Here is a 21580-nt window from a genome sequence, read left to right on the forward strand (position 1 = left end):
TTTCAATATATCGTGATATTTTGGTGCTAAATTCATAAATACAGTAATTACTACATAGCATTACTGCGTATTGAACTACTTTTTCTGCCAAATTTGTTGTCTAACATGATGTTTTGTGCTTCATTTGTAAAATCATAACCTAATTTGATGCTTAATAGGCTTTTCCTTAATGCCTCCTTATTATCCAACATATTCGCTTATCTAACATTCTGCCAGCCCGTTTATATTGGATAAGTGAGACTCTACTGTATTTTACATGTTCTTTTTTGGTTATTTTTTTGGTTTATTTAATTGTTACCCCTTTCTTCTTCTTTTTTTAAAAATTTCTTCCCCTTCTAATTCTTTTTTCTTCCCTTTTTTCTTTTCTCTCAATTCTGTAATTTATTTTATTGTATGTTTTTGTCTGTGTTTATGTTGAAAAGAACACTAATAAAAATTTATTTTAAAAAAAGAAAAGAAATGGAGATGAGCACCAACCCTCAGAGTCGGACATGACTGGTCAGGGGAAACCTTTACCTTAATGCAGACTGAAGAAGAGAGCAGAGCAGCCAAAGGAATAAATATTATGCCTCAAGAAAAAAACCTGAACAAGATGCCAAACCCACTCAGAAATAATAGCATGCACCAAGATAGGAAACCAAGGCTCAACAGTAAAGGTAAAGGTTTTCTCCCCACATGAAGTCTAGTCGTGTCTGACTCTGGGGGTTGTTGCTCATCTCCATTTCTAAGCCAAAGAGCCGGCATTGTCCGTAGACACCTCCAAGGTCATGTGGCCGGCATGCCTGTATGGAGTGCTGTTACCGTCCCGCCGGAGTGGTACCTATTGCTCTACTCACATTTGTATGTTTTCGAACTGCTAGGTTGGCAGAAGCTGGGGCCAATAATGTGAGCTCATCTCGCTCCCCGGATTTAAACCTGGCAACCTTTTGGTCAGCAAGTTCAGCAGCTCAGTGGTTTAACCCGCTGCGCCACAACAAGATGCCCCCCAAATCCAAAGACATGAGTCTGCATCAAGATAGGAAATCCAAGTTCAACATTTTGGAAAGACAGGCTCCTTTTAGAGATCTTAACCTTTTGGAAAACCAAAATTTCCATAACGTTTTGAAGAAAAATGGCATTCACAACCATATGAAAAATCATAACTTTTTTTGTAAAAGTGGGATCTTCCAGAGAAGAGCCAAAAATGCATGCGTAAAATCTTTTTAGTGGTACAGTATATATCCACATGTACTTATGTAAGGCAATTTGGCTTTCAGTTGTTACACAAGCCCTATGATGAGCGGCTAGAAGAGCTGAGCATGTTTAGCCTGCAGGAGAGAAGGCTGAGAGGAATATTAAATATTAAATAATTCATTTATACAGTACAAATCAGTCGAGTATTTATTGTTCATAAATATTATGTTGATACAAACCATTGCAACTGAAATGATGCCTCACTAATGAAGGAGGAATCCAGCCCTTTGATTCTTCAAAAATGAATCAATACTTAGGGGGGAAAAACCCCCAACACAACAAAAAGATATATGGAAACAATAGTTAAAGAAGAAAAAATTAAAAATAAAAATATGCCGAATATAAGAAATATTATGAAGGATGATATCTTGGTGTCTGTGTCTTGTTTACAGGTAATAATCCACTGTGTTGGCTAGTGCAAATTTCTTTGGATAGCAATCCAGCTCTTTACAGGCCTTGTCTATTCCAAAGGTATGGATAACAATGATATTTATCACCTATAGAAAGAAAAATAAAACAAATAACTAGTGATGTAACAGACGATAGACCAGGCATGGGCAACCTTTGGCCCTCCAGGTGTTTTGGACTTCAACTCCCACCATTCCTGGCCTCAGGCCCCTTCCTTTCCCCCCCTAACCGCTTAAGCCTGAGGCCAGGAATGGTGGGAGTTGAAATCCAAAACACCTGGAGGGCCAATGTTTGTCCATGCCCGCAATAGACAATAAATGTGATTTTTAGTCTGGAGTCTTAATAAGATATTAAAAGCACATCTACCTACACACCAACCTACCAGTATTAGAAGGATTGGCTCTTTTGGTTTAAATTCCTTTTTTCTAACAGTGACCTGGGAAGAGAAAATGGATTAAATAATATTATTTATTTAATAATAGACACCTCCAAGGTCATGTGGGTGGCTGCATGGAGTGCTGCTACCTTCCCACCAAAGTGATACTTCTTGATCTACTCACATCTGCATGTTTTCGAACTGCTAGGTTGGCAGAAGCTGGGGCTAACAGTGGGAGTTCCCTCTGCTCCCCGGATTCGAACCGCCAACCTTTCGGTCAGCAAGTTCAGCAGCTCAGCAGTTTAACCCGCTGCGCCACCAGCAATAAAGAACCAATACTGAAGCGAACAGAACAATACTGAAAAGGTCTCACCTAAAGAACCTTGCTTGTGTTAGATAGCTTCTGGCTTTTGCTACTTCTTCAGCAAGTTTCTTTAAGTCATCTCCTTCAAACAAAGGGAAAACCGGATCCTGACAAAACAAGACAAGGCATTCATTTGGATTTGAAGCCATTTTCTGCTACGTCAACATATTGTGGACACAACCAGGAACTGAATTTGACACCAGCAAATACCAAAGGAGTTACCCACTGTAGCCACAGCCATTGGATGCTCCAGATGATTCAATCTGGCAGCAAACTCTAGGGCACATTGGGAATATTTTTTCCAAGCTAAGGCAAAACATGGGGGATGGCCCAGTGTGGGATGTGAGTTGCCTGAGGATATTTGTTGCCTAAGAAAATGCTATGAAATCAGTGGGGTTGCCATAAGACTTCAGGACTAGCAAAGAGTAGCTTGACCTTTCAGAGATAACAAATAGGATGCAATGCAAGAAAGGGTGCCAAATGTACACACATGTTCATCTTTGAAGCCTTCTGACAGCAAGCGGTGCGCTGCCAATTGTCCGTCCACATCTCCATGGCACCGATGGTAGCGCCCACCTGTCTGGAAGGCCAGTTTCTTGAGGAAGTCATTGGCTCCTCTGTTGAAGGGGGAAAAAAACAAGTACTTTGAGATGGTCCCTGTGGAGAAGTCATAGTTATTGTGTTTAATTTTGTCTGTTGGAGTATGTGTTTGTGTTTAGTTGACAGTAGCTGAAACAGAAGCCATTTTGTTTCAATCCACAGTAGTGCTGTTACCATGGAGACGAAGCTGGCTACCTCATGAGAGGGATAAGTGGGTGGAGCCAAGGAAAGGAAAAAAGGGCAGTTTTAAAAAGAGAAGCCGGAGTGTGAGAGAGCGTGTGTGCGTGGCTGGAGGCTTTTCAGTCAGGAAGGGCTGAAGAGACAGGCCTGGCAAAGAATCTTTAGTCAGGGCAGACTAAAGGGAGCCTAGTGAAGATCTCTAGTTGAGAAAAGACTAGTGATCAGTGATTTGATCGGTATTAGATCAAATTAAGAGATTTTATTGTAGTTGGAACATTTTTCACTAAGGAACTCGGCTGAGGTTAGAGTTCGCTACAATTTGTATCATCAGTAGGAGAGTAAGAGTGGATTTACACCAAAGACTACTGTTGTGGTGGTTATAGAGTTATTAAACCACTTGTTTATTTAAAGTTCCATAAGTTAATCAATCAACCTGCAACCATAAGCTTTGTACGCAATAAACTTGTTGTTCTTTGTTAACAACTGACTCATTTCATTTCATCTGCGTCTATGGAGCCAAATTTCATCGGTAATAATTCAAAAGCCTCAAGTTGGTGGCAGTTACCTGAATAAATCACCTAATTGGGGAAGGATAATAGTCACATTTACCTCAGAAAGGGAACAACAACACCAAAATCCCTAACTATAGAAACAGAGGCTGGGATCTTGAAATAAAGATCACCCCCTGTAATCCTTCCCCTCATATAAAGGTGATATATATATAATCTAGAGGGATTAAAAGATTCAAAATCCCCTCAGCAGTGGAAACAGCATTTACCATTTCCCTGCCTCACACCATCATCCATTACACCATATTACAATTTGGTGGCAGTGGTGGGATCAAAAAGGATTCCTCCCTGTCACAACCATCACACCACATTACAGTCCCCAAATACACTAGATATCATGCATCATCACATCTCTAAGGAGGCCCTACACTGGGTATACTAATGGATTTGTTTCTATCCATTTGCAGGAGAAAGAAAACCACAGTTGGAGGGAGTTTGTATCGTGTATCAATACAAACATTAATTAGTTACCATTTAAATTTTAAAAAAATCAATGTCCTTTGTAAAAAGGCCCTTGCAAATTATCAAAACATATGAGACTTTGGAAAAAATGTGAGAAACTAAAATCACCTTTTCCACCACAGCAATACATACCTGTCTGTGCAATTAAATGAAATAGTGTGGATTGTAATTGCCTGTTTCTTTCTAAGCATTTCTATTTCTTTGAGAACCAAATTGCAGCTGGTATCTGGTTTTCCATCCGTCAGAATGTACAAAGCCTCTACGTCTTGAAGAAGGAAAGCCCTCTGGAAAGGCAAAAGATCATAGCTTGAACAAAGTCCATTTTATCAAGCAGTTGAGAAACGTATTTCATGCCACAGGAACTGGATAGAAAATGATCTTGCCACTCTTAACTTTTCACTCTTCCTAATAGTCAGGACATGTCAGCTTTGCAACAGCACAAAATGCAGAGCTCATGTTAACTCCGATACACATAGAAATGCTCCCACTACGTGACAAACCCGCAAAGCCTTCAGGACGGAAGTATTCCCATGAGCGTGAAGCATTGACACCCACTGCACAGCATCATGACAGGCCTCATCTGTGGCCTCCTCAAGGCACTCTTGCCAAACCTCAACGTCTTCCGCAAAGCTGATCAGGTTGAACCTAGGAAGGAACAAGTCAAATCCAGTTTAGTTGTTGAATCACTGGTAAAAACAGTTTTATTTCTGAGATACAAACTCAAGGCAGGACTTCATGGGAGCCAGCTAAAGGTCCTGCCATGTGATTTGTTTTTGTGTATTTCTGAGATGGTTGTCACAGAGGAAGACAACAATCTATGGGGGTAAGAGCTCTGGGTTATGGTGCTTCCTTCATATCTGGGGTGCAAGATGCCATGATCCATACTGCCAAGTAAGACTGCCAGAACACGGTTGATATTTGTTTAAAAATTAAGCAAAATCTTAAATGGCCAAGAGACAGGACAGTCAAGAAACCCAATTAAATGACATCACAGAATATCTTCTCTTTAGCAGAGGGGAGTACTATAAGGAGAGCCATGCTGGATCATGTCACAAGCCCTTCTGTTCCTGAATTCTGTGTCCACAGGCACTAACCAGTTGCTTATAGGAAGCCTGCCATCAGCACCTGTACAGATGTGAGGCAGGGAGAATTGATGATGATGTTTATCTATCTATCTATCTATCTATCTATCTATCTATCATCTATCTATCTATCTATCTATCTATCTATCTATCTATCTATCTATCTATCTATCTATCTATCTCCCCGCTGCCACCAATTATGGAGATATCAGGCAGAGGATCATTTATTCTTTTTAATTCTTCTTATTTACTTCAGATGGTAATGTTGCTTAGTTTGAATATGACTGGTTTCAGGTTTATGGAACCAGGGAGGCTTAGTCTGGCTCTGTTAGAGGTCTGCCTCCCTGGTTCCATAAACCTGAAACCAGTCTATCTCCTGTGACTAAGAATCACAGACTAAACTTTAAACTTCCCTGGTTTCCTTAAACTTGGAACCAGTCTGTCCCCTGTGACTAGAAATCACAGACTAAGCTGGGTTTAAAACATTCCCTCTTTTTCTTTCCAAACGGCGGTTGGCTCCGCCCCCATTGCTATGGTAACCTGCCTCAGAATGCTGAGCTGGTTACCTTCCCCCATGTATTGTCACTCTAATACTTACCCATTTTAAACTTAGCCAAACATGACTTCTAAAACAAAATCAAACAAACATGTCATCCATAAATCAAAACAAAGACACATACTCTTTACAGCACCATCCTTACTTCATGTTGTTCTTCCTCAGCTGTTCCCAGATAAGGGAGGTGAGCTCTTTGGTGACCTCTTCCAAAGAGCTCTCCATGGAACCTGATGCATCAATCAGGAGGCAAACATTCGCTTCCAAAATGACACCAAACAACCGTCGGCTTCCTATATATAACAATAATATAAAATGAAATCTGAGCATTTTTTAAACCGTGAGTTCAGCTTATTTATTTATTTATTGCATTTATATTCTGCCTTTCTCAACCTGAAAGGGACTCAGGGCAGATCACAGAACACATATACAGCAAACATTCAATGCCATTATACAGACAGAACAGGACAACAGACTGAGGTGTGTGTATGTACAGTAGAGTCTCACTTATCCAACATTCGCTTATCCAACGTTATGGATTATCCAACGCAGTCTGCCTTTTAGTAGTCAATATTTTTGTAGTTAAAGTTTTCAATACATTGCGATGTTTTGGTGCTAAATTCGTAAATACAGTGATTACTACATAACATTACCATGTATTAAACTGCTTTTTCTGTCAACTTCTGGTAAAACATGATGTTTTGGTGCTTAATTTGTAAAATCATAATGTAATTTGACATTTAATAGGCTTTTCCTGAATCTTTCCTTATTATCCAACATTTTCGCATATCCAACATTCTGCTAGCCCGTTTATGTTGGATAAGTGAGATATATATAGGTATTTTCCCATATTCGGCGTCATGGAGTTTGTGCTCGATTTCGGCCAGAGGGGTGCTGTCGCTCCATCCTCCATGTTGAAGAGCCCTTATCGCAGACTTCCTCCTTTCTTTTGATCTCTGTGGTATTTCTTCTTCTTTTTTTAATGGTGCCATAAAATACCTCCCCGTTTAAGTGGTACCTAATTTATCTACTCACAGCTGTTTTCGAATTGCTTAGGTGGGCAGTGAGCTGGGTTAAAGGTCCAGTGCTCACTCGACCCAAGCTTTGAACTGCCAACCTTTCAATTGGTAAGAAATGCCAAAACACTTTAGGGAGTTATTTACTCGAGCTAGATTTGATCAGCTTGATACAATGGTTAGATATGGGAGATTCAACAACATCCCTTATAACGAACGATTCTGTATCTGTGGAGCACCTGAAATTGAGGATTTAGCACACATATTATTTGACTGTAAATTGTATCAGAAGGTGAGAGATTTGTTTCTTGGTCCAGATATCAAACGGACAATGCACTGGGAATCGCACATCAGAACAACGTACTTTATGTGCGGTCAAGATCCAAAAATAACATATAAAACGGCTCTGTACTTGAATAAGACAATACGATTGAGATCCACATATGTGGAGCTGATAGGGGTAAACTGTAGGGGTGACAATGACATATGATGTACACACCCAGTTTTATTATATTTATTTATTGTATTGTTACAAGTGTTTTATTTAATATTTGTATAGAATGTAACCAGGTCTTTTCGAGCCTGGTTGTTTGGCTTGGTACTTTGATATGGCCTAAGGGCTAATCAATAAAATGTTCTTCTTCTTCAAATCCATGGTAAGATTTATTGCAGTTGGTGATTAACCAGCCATGCTAAAGCACTTGTGTTTAGTTTATCTAAAGTGTTATGCCAGAAAAGGTCACAGACTACATGCTGAATTTCAGCATTTATTTTCAGGGGTAGGTTAATGGTTTGTTTGTTTGTTTTTGGTTGGGGCATGAGCATACATGTGTGACAGAAAGCAGCTAGGAACTACAGTTACTCCATACATGATCTCATTACACTTCTAATGACTGCAAAGTATAGTACACACCTGAGAGAAGCCACTGTAATCTTCGAACGTAACGCCGTAGCACCTTTTCCAGCTGCTCAATGTAGTCCTCCAAATCCTTGAGCTGAACCTGCAGGTGTTTCACGATGCCCTAGAACATCATTGACAGAGGTTCGTTACAGAAGTGATTTTATGGTCCACAAAATGGTTCCAGATATATGAGACTTACATGCATTTCGACGCTGGGGAAGATGTGGCAGTACTTAGCTGACACTTGCTTGTGCAAAGACTCCACCATGTGCTTCTGATGCTTGCTCTCGGGCCCAAAAACGAGACTGGGCAACTCGAGCTTCAAATTCTTGATACTGAATTTGCTCAACCACTTTTAGGAGAGAAGGGATGACAGGTTATTGAGTTAATGATCACTACTTGGGGCGCAGCAGGCAATGATATCCTTAGGCGCATTAAAGAAAAAGCAAACAATGCAGCAAAATATGAAAAATGTACCTCCTTGGTGGAGCATATTTCTTCTTCCTGAGGCAAAGAGACCTTGGGAACTAGCTTCGTTGTGCACTTGGTGCTTGAATATTTTTTATATACTGCACCTAGAAAAAACAGTGGGAATGTTCTACTATAGGAAAGGAAGTGTTTTGTGTATTAAAAAACACATACTATAGATTGACAAGATATTAGTATTACATTTAGGACTTCTAAGAGCATAAGTAACCCACTGTTTCAGGCCAAGCGCCCACCTAAATCTGGACCTTTCATTTGCTTAAGTGTTGAGTAGCAACAACATGTTAAAGGAAAATGTTATAAGGTTTGATCTGCATCCTCTGACACTAGCCTGCGATGTAGACTCATATAATCCAGTTCAATGCAGATCATCTGGGATCCCTTACTGGATTATATGGCAGAGCAGATCCAGCCATAAACTCATATATTGTAGACAGGCTGTGGCGCAGGCGGGAGAGCAAGCCAGCTGCAATTAACTGCAATGAATCACTCTGACCAGGAGGTCATGAGTTCGAGGCCCGCTCGGAGCCTGTATTTGTCTTGTCTTTGTTCTGTGTTAAAAGGTATTGAATGTTTGCCTATCTGTGTAATGTGATCTGCCCTGAGTCCCCTTCGGGGTGAGAAGGGCGGAATATAAATGCTGTAAATAAATAAATAAATAAATAAATAAATACTGCACTGTACTAATATGAGTCTACCCTGCAACGGAACTGGATTATATGAGTCTACACTACGACCTAAGTGATTTAATTACTCACAGATTTGAAAATTAAGTTGTGGGTCACAAGAAAAAAGGAGGGACTATTCATTTACATTACTGAAAATTGCAAAACAATATTGGTTTATCACACACACAGACACACAAAGAAGCCATGCCTTTGGGATACCCACCTATGTTCTTTCCTTTGTCTGTGTAAAATAATGAGAGTGAGACCTCTGGACGTTTCTTTGACTTTGAATTGCGTTTTTTTCTTGCCCGAAAAATCTCTCTCAGTGACTGTACTGCAACACCACAGCAAAAGAATTATTGTATTAAATCTGAGGTCATACTGCTTGTATGTCACCATCGTCATTATTATCATTATTGAACGCAATCCACATGTACGTTTCCCTCCTTTACAAGACTGCATGAAGAAGGAAGATGGTTCCCCTTGGTTAACTGTTTTACAAGAGGGTTAATGTGAGTATTCCGAGCTATATTGCCATGTTCCAGAAGCATTCTCTCCTGACGTTTCACCCACATCGATGGCAGGCATCCTCAGAGGTTGTGAGGTCTGTTGGAAACTAAGCAAGTGGGGTTTATATATCTGTGGAGAGTCCAGGGTGGGAGAAAGTACTCAAGTGGAATGTTGCAATTGGCCAACTTGATTAGCATTGAATGGCCTTGCAGCTTCAAAGCCTGGCTGCTTCCTGCCTGGGGGAATCTTTTGTTGGGAGATGTTCACATTCACACTTGCCTCAAACAGACAAGAGTTCTTTCTCCCACCATAGACATGCCAAAGGTATATAAAGCTCACTTGCCTAGTTTCCAACAGATCTCACAATATCTGAGGACGCCTGCCATAGATGTGGGCAAAATGTCAGGAGAGAATGCTTTATTGACACACAATTTTTCAGTTCCAAATCTAACTTACACACACCTGGTGGAATTTCTGGGTTGGCACTTGGTGGACGCCAGAGGAGGGCTTTCATGCGGCCATTTCTGTCTCCATCATGGTGGTCTCTCAGACTCTAAAGATACCATTAGTACTTAATGCAAGGAAAGCCAGGTTAGATCAAACCAAAGTCCTGCTTACATCTGCTTTCTTTTCATAGTGGTTAACCAACTGTTTATGGGAGGCCTACAAGCAGAATATGAGGACAGTGCTATCCTGTGGCAAGGCATTTCCCAGGAACTGGCATAAGGAGACATAAATCCAAAAGCATTCTCTGATTCCCAACAACACTGAAACATGAGAAGGGTTTTGATGGATCTGATCAAATTCTGATTCCATATGGGCTCCTATGGGAAACCTACAGGACTCCCAGAATTCCTAACTGTTGGTCAAGCCAGAGCTGAAGACCAAGACTGTTGGAGGACCAAAGTTTGGGAACCACGGTAATTTTGTCAAAAGTAAATTCTGTAAATGATTAAAAGCAACTTTTTGGTTCAAGAACTGGATTTTGGACAAATCTGGGTAAATATAAATCAATATACTATTGTTTCCACGAAAGTGGTGGTGGTACTAAGAAAGGCTTCGTCTTCTTAAATTGGGTCATACCATTCGGGCAAGGGTAAGGGCTGTTGGTTTTGGAGACGACCATTTTTGTGGCCTGTTCTTCTTCTCCTGTTTCTCTAATATTGCTAGGTTTTCTTCTTCAGGAATCAACTGATTCTTTAACTGGCCTCTTGCTCGTTGTCTCAGGGATTCCACTAGCAAGGCACACTAAAAACAAAACAACAAAATACATTTAGATTTCCCTCCCAATGATTTCATGAAAAAAATGTATTAGCAGTTCCTATTCTGGCTGAACCACAAAGGAAAAAAAAACATTTACTATTTCCACCCAATCTGAAAGGAAAGTGGAGATGTTCCCAAACATGCAAGGCATGGGCTTGAAACATGCGTTATACATGAAGAAAAACTGAATTCTCTCTTGCTTTCTGTATCAGATTGGTGGGATAATTATTGTTTTATTTCCCATCATCTATATGTTTTTACTGGTTTGTATTTTATTGTTCTCATTCTAACCTTATCATGACCTAGCTTGTGCAGACCAAGTGTTGCAAAAGAAGTATTTTTGAAGGATGTGATTTCCTAGCTGGCCTACTGCAGGTTAGAAACACACCTCTCCCTTTCATGCTGTATGGTTTTGTCCCAGCAGCTATAACTGGAATATCAGAAGTGGCCCGAGTGTGTCCAAGGTTGATATCAGATTTAAAAGTTGGTAAAAGTTGGCATAGTATGGAATTGCTGCCAACATGTGGCTCTTTTGGACCTTCCTAACACTCCTCTGCTGTGGTTGTTCCTTTGCCTGCCTTCTTCAAGCAAATCAGTAAAGATAAGGAGTTGAAACTTCTGCCTGCTTTGTCCTCTTGCTCTAAACAAATGGGTCATCTTGGGCACTATGTCTCAAAAGTGGAGCAAACACTTGTTTCTGAACAGCCCCCCCCCCACCATTCTGCTTAATGAACTTAACAGTCACTTTGAGAAGTCAGGTTTGAATATACCTTATGAGAATAGCTGACTGCTTTTTCCATCTCAGACAGGATGAGGCTGATATCATCACTTTCATAGATGCCTAGTTTGAAAGAAGTACAGAAAAAGACCATCCTAAGTATATATGTGCAACTGTTCAAAACCTTGCAAGATACTTCACTTCGGCAGAAAAAATGGAATGCAAAGATACAGAATGGGGGACGCCTGGCTTGACAGCAGTGTGTGCGAAAAAGACCTTGGAGTCCTCGTGGACAACAAGTTAAACATGAGCCAACAATGTGATGCGGCTGCTAAAAAAGCCAATGGGATTCTGGCCTGCATCAATAGGGGAATAGCGTCTAGATCCAGGGAAGTCATGCTCCCCTCTATTCTGCCTTGGTCAGACCACACCTGGAATACTGTGTCCAATTTTGGGCACCACAATTGAAGGGAGATGTTGACAAGCTGGAAAGCGTCCAGAAGAGGGCAACTAACATGATCAAGGGTCTGGAGAACAAGCCCTATGAGGAGAGGCTTAAAGAACTAGGCATGTTTAGCCTGCAGAAGAGAAGGCTGAGAGGAGACATGATAGCCATGTACAAATATGTGAGGGGAAGTCCTAGGGAGGAGGGAGCAAGCTTGTTTTCTGCTGCCCTACAGACTAGGACGCAAGGGAACAATGGCTTCAAACGACAGGAAAGGAGATTCCACCTGAACATTAGGAAGAACTTCCTCACTGTGAGAAGGGCTGTTCAGCAGTGGAACTCTCTCCCCCAGACTGTGGTGGAGGCTCCTTCTTTGGAGGCTTTTAAGCAGAGGCTGGATGGCCATCTGTCGGGGGTGCTTTGAATGCGATTTCCTGCTTCTTGGCAGGGGGTTGGACTGGATGGCCCATGAGGTCTCTTCCAACTCTACTATTCTATGATTCTATGATTGTCAGTAAAGACAAGAAATATAATACAGACCAATGTTGGGTTGCAACGAAAGGCGACAATTGTGTATTTATATGCATATTTTTAATCAATGTTTAATTGTTTGTAATATTTTTATATTGTGTTTTATTGTAAGCCGCCCTGAGTCCCCTATGGGTGAGAAGGGCGGGATATAAGTATTGTAATAAAATAAATAAAATAAACTTCTAAACATTGGCTATGCTGACAGGGTCCATAGGAACTTATCTTGTTCATAAACTGAGGGCTGCCTGTATGTCTACCGTAGGGGTTGGGACAAGGCAGAATAAGAATAGATGCAAAAGAAAGCACTCATGTATTTTTGTTTTAAGAATTAATACCGTGGAATTAAAGAGGGGCCTCAATTTTGGAAAAAGTACAGAAAGTCTACAAAAGGCATACAGAAGGACATCACCACACCTGTTTCTCCAAACCAATGAAAGCGCCCATTGGCCGACTGCACGATTTCTTTGAGAGCGGCAGCAGTTTCATTTGGACTTGCGTAGCGCGGGGGGATATCTCCATCGAAGGGAAAACCATTGATACTGAACAAGCAGACATGCAGTTGCAAGTCGCAGCCTCCACATATTTCAGTCATGTAAGAGCATACTGCGTGCTGGAAGGCAACGTGAAATGTCACTGACACCATTGTCACTGCCGCCTAACGTGACGAATGTATTATTTCACATTTATATCAGGTGTGAGGAACCTCAGCTCCTGAGCCAAATTTTCTCTAGGCTTCCTCCAATGGCAACAAACCCAGCTACCCACCATGTTAAAGTCTCTGTGAATATGCAAGTTATGGGAAACATAATAAGCAAATCTAGATGAGCATCTCATGAGGTAACAATGGAATCATACACACCTCTTCTTGGTCAGGGACTCCAGTGGTGAACAGGTAAATGCTCTGAGATTCATGTTTGTCTTTTTCCTGGAAGTCCACCTCCACAGCTCTTCTGAGAGCAGCCATAACATTTCTAGTGCCTTCACACTGCAGAGCCAATATCCACCTAAAAGAAAGGTCTTAGCAATGATGTCAACATGCAAGTGTTGCTTAGGTTCTAATATGCCATGATTCTAATCTCAAGCATTTATTGCAGTTCATTTAAACAGCTTTAGATGTCACCTACTAGCAAAAGAGTAAGAAGAGCACGTGAGTCACTACTCTTTGTGTGTGGGACTTGTGATGAATGTGCAAAAACTGGTGTTACATCTGGAATTTGCACCACATATGCTCTTTTTATCAGATGCTTATTTATGCCGGTAACATCCATGTGAAATTATTAATCTGGGCTTCTGTCAATACAGTAGAGTCTCACTTATCCAACATAAACGGGCCGGCAGAATGTTGGATAATAAGGAGGCATTAAGGAAAAGCCTATTAAACATCAAATTAGGTTATGATTTTACAAATTAAGCACCAAAACATCATGTTATACAACAAATTTGACAGAAAAAGAAGTTCAATATACAGTAATGCTATGTAGTAATTACTGTATTTACAAATTTAGCACCAAAATATCATGATGTATTGAATACATTGACTACAAAAATGCATTGGATAATCCAGAATGTTGGATAAGCGAGTGTTGGATAAGTGAGACTCTACTGTACTTCAAAAGCAAGAAATGAAACTATACTTACTTACCTCCAGGCATGTTGTAAATTATCTGGATGTGGAGGAACCATTTCAGGTTGCCATGCCTTAACGCCACTTCCAAAACTGCAAAAACATAGACCAGATAATGTCCATAGAAAACAGCACTTTGTATACTATGAACAGTATTTTCTACACACAAAAATGTACAAGTTCTGTGCAAAAATAACTCCTAAACTCCTAAAATGGCAGTTTTCAAAAATGTTCTCAAAGAGGGATGAACATTGTTAAAATTGCTAGTTGTACTGTTACTTTGAGGATAAACTTAGTGAAGAGTGACATCCTAATGCTCAGCCTTTTCCAATGTCTCCCCAACTCTTCCTTTCCATATGTATTCAAATGAATACTGCCTTTTAATTCAGAAAATTATTTTTAACATTTATTTATTTATTTACTTACAGTATTTATATTCCGCCCTTCTTACCCCGAAGGGGACTCAGGGCGGATCACATTATACACACATAGGGCAAACATTCAATGCCCATAAAAACATCAAACAAAGACAGAGACACACAGACACAGAGGCAATTTAACCTTCTTCTGAGGGGATGTTTGATTCTGGCCACAGGGGGTAGCAGCTGCTTCATTATCCACTCTGATTTACTTCCTCATTCCAGGTTGTAAATTAGTTAAACTTGCCTCCCCACTTTTATAAGTGGTACCTTATTTCCTACTTGATAGATGCAACTATCTTTCGAGTTGCTAGGTCAGCAACGAGCAGGGGCTATTTTTTATTTTTAAATGACGGGTGCTCACCCCGCCATGGGCTGGCCTCGAACTCATGGTCAGAGTGATTTATTGCAGTTGTTCAACAGCCTGCACCACAGCCTTGCCCCTATGTTTTTATTGTAAACACAGGTAGAATCAAAATCCATTCAGAAAGTTCCTGATGCACAAATTGGTGGACCTATCCTCCATGCACAATGACAGAGTTGCTTCACAGTTACTCACGCTATAATATTGAAGAAATCCTTGCTTGGCATCTGCTCCTCAAGTAGGAGTCGCAAGCAATGCTGAACATGAATGATATACATGGAGTTTGCTTTGGAGACATCAATAAGTATAACAGCCCTGTATGAGAATTATGCACATCAGCTACATATATTTCATCAAGTAATAACACTGTGGAGATCTAGAGCAGGGAATCTATGAATCAGGAATGGGGAAATCTTTGACTCTCCAGATATAATTTGGTACATCTTCAACATCCCTTATTGTTGGTTCTGTTGACTGGCGAGAATTGAAACACCCAACATCTGGAGATATAAGAGTTGTCCAACCCCAAAATGAAGTTTACAGTTTTGAGAAGTACATTAGTGTAATGGCCATAACTCTGACTCTTACCAAGTCAAATAAAATTATACCCAGAGGATCCTTACAGTTGAGGAGCCCTATGTATGGCATGCCCTTTCTAACAAAGAGAGTTCTTGGCATGAAATCTGAAGACATTTTGAATTCAGGCAAAGGCTTTTGTTTCATTTAATTTGCCTAAGTTATTGAGCATATGGTCTTGAATCCTCATTCTCCCTAAATCTGGGACTCAAAATAACACTTATGCAATACTAGCTTGGGGACCCAGCGATGCCTGGGTCATTTGAGAATTGTATTATTTGTCTTTTAATGTTATGTATTCTGTTTGGAGTGGGTGAACTACAATTCCCAGAATCGTGTGGTGCACTACTCTCTGGATGGGGGTGAACTACTGCAACTTCCAGATTCCCAGGGCAGTTGCCCCGAAATATCTATCAGTATCCACAGCAGGCAATATTCAGTCTGTGTGCCAAGTTTGGTCTAGATTCGTCATTGGCTGGGTTCAGTGGTGTTTGGATGGAGGTGAACTACAACTCCCAAAATCAAGGCCCCTTCCCACAAATACCTGCAGTATGTTCAGTAGGTCATGAGGCTTCTCTTGTGTGAAGTGTGGTCCTAGTGCATTGTCGGTGGGGGTCAGTGTTTATATGGCTGCAGGTGAACTATAACTGCCTTTTCCCCAAACTTGTCCAATATGTTGTATTGGTTATGGGGGCTCTGTGTGCCAAATGTGATGCTCATTCATTGCAGGTGAACTATAAATCCCACTACCTACTACTCCTCAACTTCCAGTCCAGTTCCCCTCCAAACCCACCAGTAGTCAAATCTGGGCATATCGGGTCTGCACAGCAAGTATGGCTGAGAGCTATCATTATTTGGGTTAATAGGGTGTAGGTAAACTACAACTCCTCTATATTCCCCAGTAGGAGTGACAGCGCTCTGACTTGATGCAGAGTGAACTACAACTTCCACCATGTGGAGTCATTTTCCTAAACTCCTCCAGTAAGTTTAGTTGCAGCTCAGTTCTGCTCTGTTTGTTATGCAGAGATATTGGAAAGGAAAGGGCAGTGGGCGGGGCCATGCAAATTCCACAGCAATGGAGAACCCTGGGATGCCTGCCTGTGGTGGAAGAAAAAGCAAAATCTGGGATGAAATGGTCCCCAAATGAAAGCATTCCTTGGGTGGTGGGCCGTAGTGTTTGGGAAGGACATTGGCAGGGGCTGGGATACATGTTCATGGCACTCGCTGTAACCGCAATGTCAGTGGAAAAGAGTGACTTGCTAGATTCTTAACCCTGGAAACTATAGCCGTTTGTGGAGGCCGGAGGCTGTCTGTGTAAGCAGACATCCATGCCACATACACACATACAGGTTTTTGCTTTTATTATGGATTTAGATTTAGATTAGATTTAGATAGATAGATTTAGATTAGATTTAGATTTAGATTAGATTAAGTTGCTTTGGTTGACGGTCATATCTCCTTTATTTTGCAATTGCTCCTGATGATGCTCCTGCTGTTTTATTCTTTGACTTTCATCTATTCTACATTAGTCTGGATTTATTGTAGGGCAACATAATAAAACTAAAACTAAAAGAAACAGATGCAGAAGAAAAAAAGTTCAGATGTTATTTCATAGAAATGGGTACAGACGCAGAAGGAAAAGCACAATACCTCCTCTCTCCGACCACTCCCCAAATTCTTCTACTACCAATTGAGAGCCAATCAATGCGCCTCTCATACAGCCTCACAATCCTTCCGAGTTGCTTCTGTAAATACAATACAGATATAGCTGATGGTAATCATTACACAGACATTTCATACAATAATTTGGGAAGGGGCGAAGGCACAGTGTTAGCGTCTTCTGTATCAGATGAGAGAAGGTATTCTGGCCTGCAAAGATCTAAACGGAGTCGCTCTGTAACCTCACCTTTCCTCCCGCTGTGTAGAGAACTGCTGCTACCTCCAGTCACTAAGGGTACATCCACACTACAAATTACAATGAGTTTGATACCACTTCAGTTATCACGGCTCCATCTTATGGAATCCCGGGATCATCAAGGTCTAGTGCTGCAGCTGGAGGGAGTAAAATACAGAAGCCTTAGTCCCCCTCCAAACTACAGATCCCACCATTCCATAAAAAAGAGGCATTGTAGTATCAAACCGCTAAGAATATGCAGTGCGAATATACCCTTGGTCTATACCAGGCATGGGCAAACTTTGGGCCTCCAGGTGTTTTGGACTTCAATTCCCACCATTCCTAACAGCCTCAAGAAAGGGCCTGGGGCTGTTAGGAATGGTGGGAGTTGAAGTCCAAAACACCTGGGAGGCCCAAAGTTTGCCTATGCCTGGTCTATACAATATGACATGTGTGCAGAGAATCCAAAGCCTAAGACACTGAAAAACTACTCACTATTTACCTGAGAGATACTATGAGGTAACACTGATGAAAAAGCAGCATTTAATAACAAATAGACTGTATGTAGAATGTATTGCTAAAAATGTTTTGGGTCTTCTGTGTTGTAAACTGGACACATTTGCATTATGAGCCAGGAATATGTGAAGTTTTTATAAAAGATTGGTGCAAAATGTTTTGCTCTGTAAGGCCTCCTCATTCCCAGTATTGGTCTCAAGGCAAAGGACAAGATGGTACACTCAACCCAGCCAACCTCGCATTCCTTTATGTATAAAAAAAGATAAAGGTTTCCCCTGACGTTAAGTCCAGTCGTGTCCAACTCTGGGGGTTGGTGCTCATCTCCATTTCTAAGCCGAAGAGCCGGCATTGTCCGTAGACACCTCCAAGGTCATGTGGCCGGCATGACTGCATGGAGCACTGTTACCTTCCCGCCGGAGCGTTACCTATTGATCTACTCACATTTGCATGTTTTCGAACTGCTAGGTTGGCAGAAGCTGGAGCTAACAGCAGGCGCTCCCGCCGCTCCCGGGGTTTGAACCTGGGACCTTTCAGTCTGCAAGTTCAGCAGCTCAGCGCTTTAACACACTGAGCCACCTGACGCTCAGTGTGTTAGTATTGTTTATGTATAAACAATAGTAAACTCACAGTAATGTTCACTAGCTAATACATATGTTGTAATGCACATGTGTACACAAAAAAGCATCACTGGTGAATTATTCTTTTGGCTGCACAGAATCCTCTGCTGCTGAATGCCAGGACAATATCAAGATGTTGTCGAAGGCTTTCATGGTCGGGATCACAGGGTTGTTGTATGTCTACACACACAGATAGATACCTTCATAAAAACTCTAATCATCACCCAAGTCAAAAAAGGAGCACAATCAAAGCCCTGACAGACCGTGCACAAAGAATCTGCGAACCTCACCTCCTCCAAGGTGAACTAAACCACCTAAACTGGGCTCTACAGGCCAATGGATACTCCACCACAGACATCAGAAGAGCTGCAAGGCCAAGAACAAGCCATTAGAGTCAAGACAAAGAACCACCCAGAGGAAAGGTGTTCTTACCATACATCAAGGGAACTACTGACCGCATAGGCAAATTGATGAAGAAGCACAGCCTACAAACTGTCTACAGACCCACAAAGAAAATCCAACAAATGCTACGGTCAGCGAAGGACAAGAGGGATCCTCTCTCTTCTGCAGGAGTCTACCGGATACCGTGCAGCTGTGGACAAGTATACATAGGGACCACCAAACGCAGCATTGCCCAAACAAGAGTCAAAGAACATGAAAGGCACTGCAGAGAAATCAGCCATAGCAGAGCACTTGATGAACCAGCCTAGACACAGGATATTATTTGAGAACACAGAAATGCTGGACCAATCCAACAACTATCGTGTCAGACTACACAGAGAAGCCATTGAAATCCACAAGCATGTGGACAACTTCAACAGAAAGGAAGAAACCATGAAAATGAACAAAATCTGGCTACCAGTATTAAAAAACTCTAAAAAATCAAAACAGTAGATGGGAACCAACACTCTGAGGGCAGAAGACAGCTAATGACTGAACAAAGGATGACCCCAGGCAAGAGACAAAACCTTTCCAATGCTAATTAGGGTGATTAACTGAAACATTAATGCTGGCTTCCCAGTGACAAAGGACTCTTGCCACACCCTGGACTCTACACAGATATATTCTTTCCTCTCCTTACTTAGTTTATCCATACCTCACAACCTCTGAGGATGCCTGCCATAGATGTGGGCGAAACGTCAGGAGAGAATACTTCTGGAACATGGCCACACAGCCCGAAAGACATACAACAACCCAATATCAAGATGTGCATCAGGAATTCAGTCAAATCAGGCAAGGCTTGACTGGTAATCATCACCTGGTAGTTGTAGAGGATTGGTGGGTCTACGTGAACATTTTTAACAGTTCCATCATACCATTCAAACTGCATCATTGCTTTCTGAAATGAGAAGAAACACAACATTAATCTTGCTGTTCTGAAAGCCTAAAAAGAGGATGTGCCTCAAGGATGACACTCAGACACCAGCCCCTTGCTTGCTGGCCAGAAATTGAATGGCATCGCCGGGTCATGTTTGCTAGAGATGAGTGGTGGGTAATCTATGACCCTCCAGATGTTCTTGGATGCATTTGAATTACTTTAGGCTCAAAAAAGGCCAGATCCTCTGTATTTACCTCGTGTAACGTTGATGATACTCTTTTCTGAAGCACAGGCACAAATTCTTCTACTGGGGAAAAGGCATTTGGTGCCAAAACTTGGTAAAGGCTCAGCTTCCTGGCTGCAGCAAATAAGAATGGGGAGGATCAGCAAACACCCTTTTCTTTAAGTCAGGATTTGATTCCACATGGAATTCTTTGACCTACTTTACCTTTCAGGCCATTCATTTTCAGCCATTCAGCCGAGCTCTTGGTCAAAAGGTTTGGAATTTGTATCACAAGTGGACTTTCATGTCTTGGGGGTTTTGGCAGGCAGAGAGCTGAAGGAACTTTCAAACGTTCCATGGAACCCTAGACACGAAAATGTAAAATGTTATGTGTAGAAACTAGTATAACCATTTTTATCTGTGCTATAATTTTAACATTTCCCTCAAAGAAGCTCAGAATAGGATATTCTTGCCTTTATTCTCGGGACTATCCTCAAAGTAAATCAAGCCGAAAGACAGAATCTGGCTTGGTTACACATACGGCTCTAGATCGGAGCTCCAGAAACTTTTCCTACTTGCGATCCCTTTCCACCCAAGAAATTTTAGGTATGTAGTATTGAGAACTGACTGGATTAGACTTGTTAGGATCACAACCCATCGGGGTATAGATTATGAACTGTTAGGATCACAATCGAATGGGTTAGCAGAGTTTACTTGATAATGGATGATTGCTGGGCACCTAGATATTTTGTTTCTATTAGATGCTTTCAATAGACAATGATGCAAGCAGACTTCTTTTAAAATAACAAGATTGTTTATTGATAACTTCATGTATTTAAAGATACAGGTTAGGTTAAAAACTTCAAAATGTTTAGAGAATTTGTATCTTAAACTGATAGTTAGTTTCTGATTGCAAAGATTCTGCAGAAGTCAGTTACTAAAAATCCATGCACTACACAGGAAAAGCACATTCCTCTTTTCTCCACACTCTCACGAATCTAGGACAGTCTCCCAAAGGAGAAAGGCTATAGATGCCCAAGAGCAAGGAAGTAAGTTCAAGGCTTATAATATTATGCATGGCCTTTAAGAAGGGAGATTTTTTGACTGTATCTCATAATAACAGGGCTCACGATATGATTCACAAAAAACAAGAGAAAAGATTTCTACACAACATTATATATATATATATATATATAAAAGAGTGATGGCATCAGGGCAGCGGACAAAACAACAAAACTACAGGCCCCCCAACCTCGAAATTTGACAACACAACCCATCATTCATGGCTTTAGGTTGATACAACAAAAAGAAAAGAAAAATAAAGTCCTAATTACAGGGAGAGGAATAATAGTTTTTATCCAATTGCTGCCAGTTAGAAGGCTAAGCTCCGCCCACTTGGTCTCCTAGCAACCTACTCAGCCCAGGGGACAGGCACAGTTAGGCCTCACTTAGGCCTCTTCCACAGATTATCAGATTTTCACTGGATTATATGGCAGCGTAGACTCAAGGTCCTTCCACACAGCTATATAACCCATTTAGAATCTTATATTATATGCTTTGAACTGGATTATCTTGACTCCACACTGCCATATAATCCACTTCAGTGTGCATACTAAACATAAAGACTACCATACAACAGACATTCAATACCACCACTACCTCAA

At 41.1% G+C, this 21580-nt stretch overlaps 1 protein-coding gene across 3 annotated transcripts in view; it reads right to left on the minus strand.

Annotated features, from left to right (window-relative positions):
- Positions 1–1362: 1362 nt before the first annotated feature.
- Positions 1363–21580, minus strand: part of vwa3a (von Willebrand factor A domain containing 3A) — a 33199-nt gene continuing 12981 nt past the window's right edge. For all 3 annotated transcript variants that reach the window (XM_008123203.3, XM_008123202.3, XM_062964435.1), the window contains 22 exons: positions 20142–20280; positions 19948–20051; positions 19634–19714; positions 16999–17093; positions 14968–15087; positions 14008–14082; positions 13225–13369; positions 12780–12975; positions 11442–11512; positions 10492–10656; positions 9871–9961; positions 9122–9232; positions 8222–8319; positions 7944–8096; positions 7757–7865; positions 5976–6120; positions 4693–4837; positions 4325–4476; positions 2872–2998; positions 2391–2488; positions 2024–2077; positions 1363–1730 (listed from right to left, as the gene is read on the minus strand). In XM_008123203.3, coding sequence (XP_008121410.2) covers positions 2029–2077; positions 2391–2488; positions 2872–2998; positions 4325–4476; positions 4693–4837; positions 5976–6120; positions 7757–7865; positions 7944–8096; positions 8222–8319; positions 9122–9232; positions 9871–9961; positions 10492–10656; positions 11442–11512; positions 12780–12975; positions 13225–13369; positions 14008–14082; positions 14968–15087; positions 16999–17093; positions 19634–19714; positions 19948–20051; positions 20142–20280 — 2469 coding nt within the window. In that variant the 3' untranslated portion in view covers positions 1363–1730; positions 2024–2028. The remainder of the gene's footprint in view (positions 1731–2023; positions 2078–2390; positions 2489–2871; positions 2999–4324; positions 4477–4692; positions 4838–5975; positions 6121–7756; positions 7866–7943; positions 8097–8221; positions 8320–9121; positions 9233–9870; positions 9962–10491; positions 10657–11441; positions 11513–12779; positions 12976–13224; positions 13370–14007; positions 14083–14967; positions 15088–16998; positions 17094–19633; positions 19715–19947; positions 20052–20141; positions 20281–21580) is intronic.

Source organism: Anolis carolinensis, unplaced genomic scaffold, assembly GCF_035594765.1.
Source record: "Anolis carolinensis isolate JA03-04 unplaced genomic scaffold, rAnoCar3.1.pri scaffold_13, whole genome shotgun sequence".
NCBI classification, from domain to species: domain Eukaryota; kingdom Metazoa; phylum Chordata; class Lepidosauria; order Squamata; family Dactyloidae; genus Anolis; species Anolis carolinensis.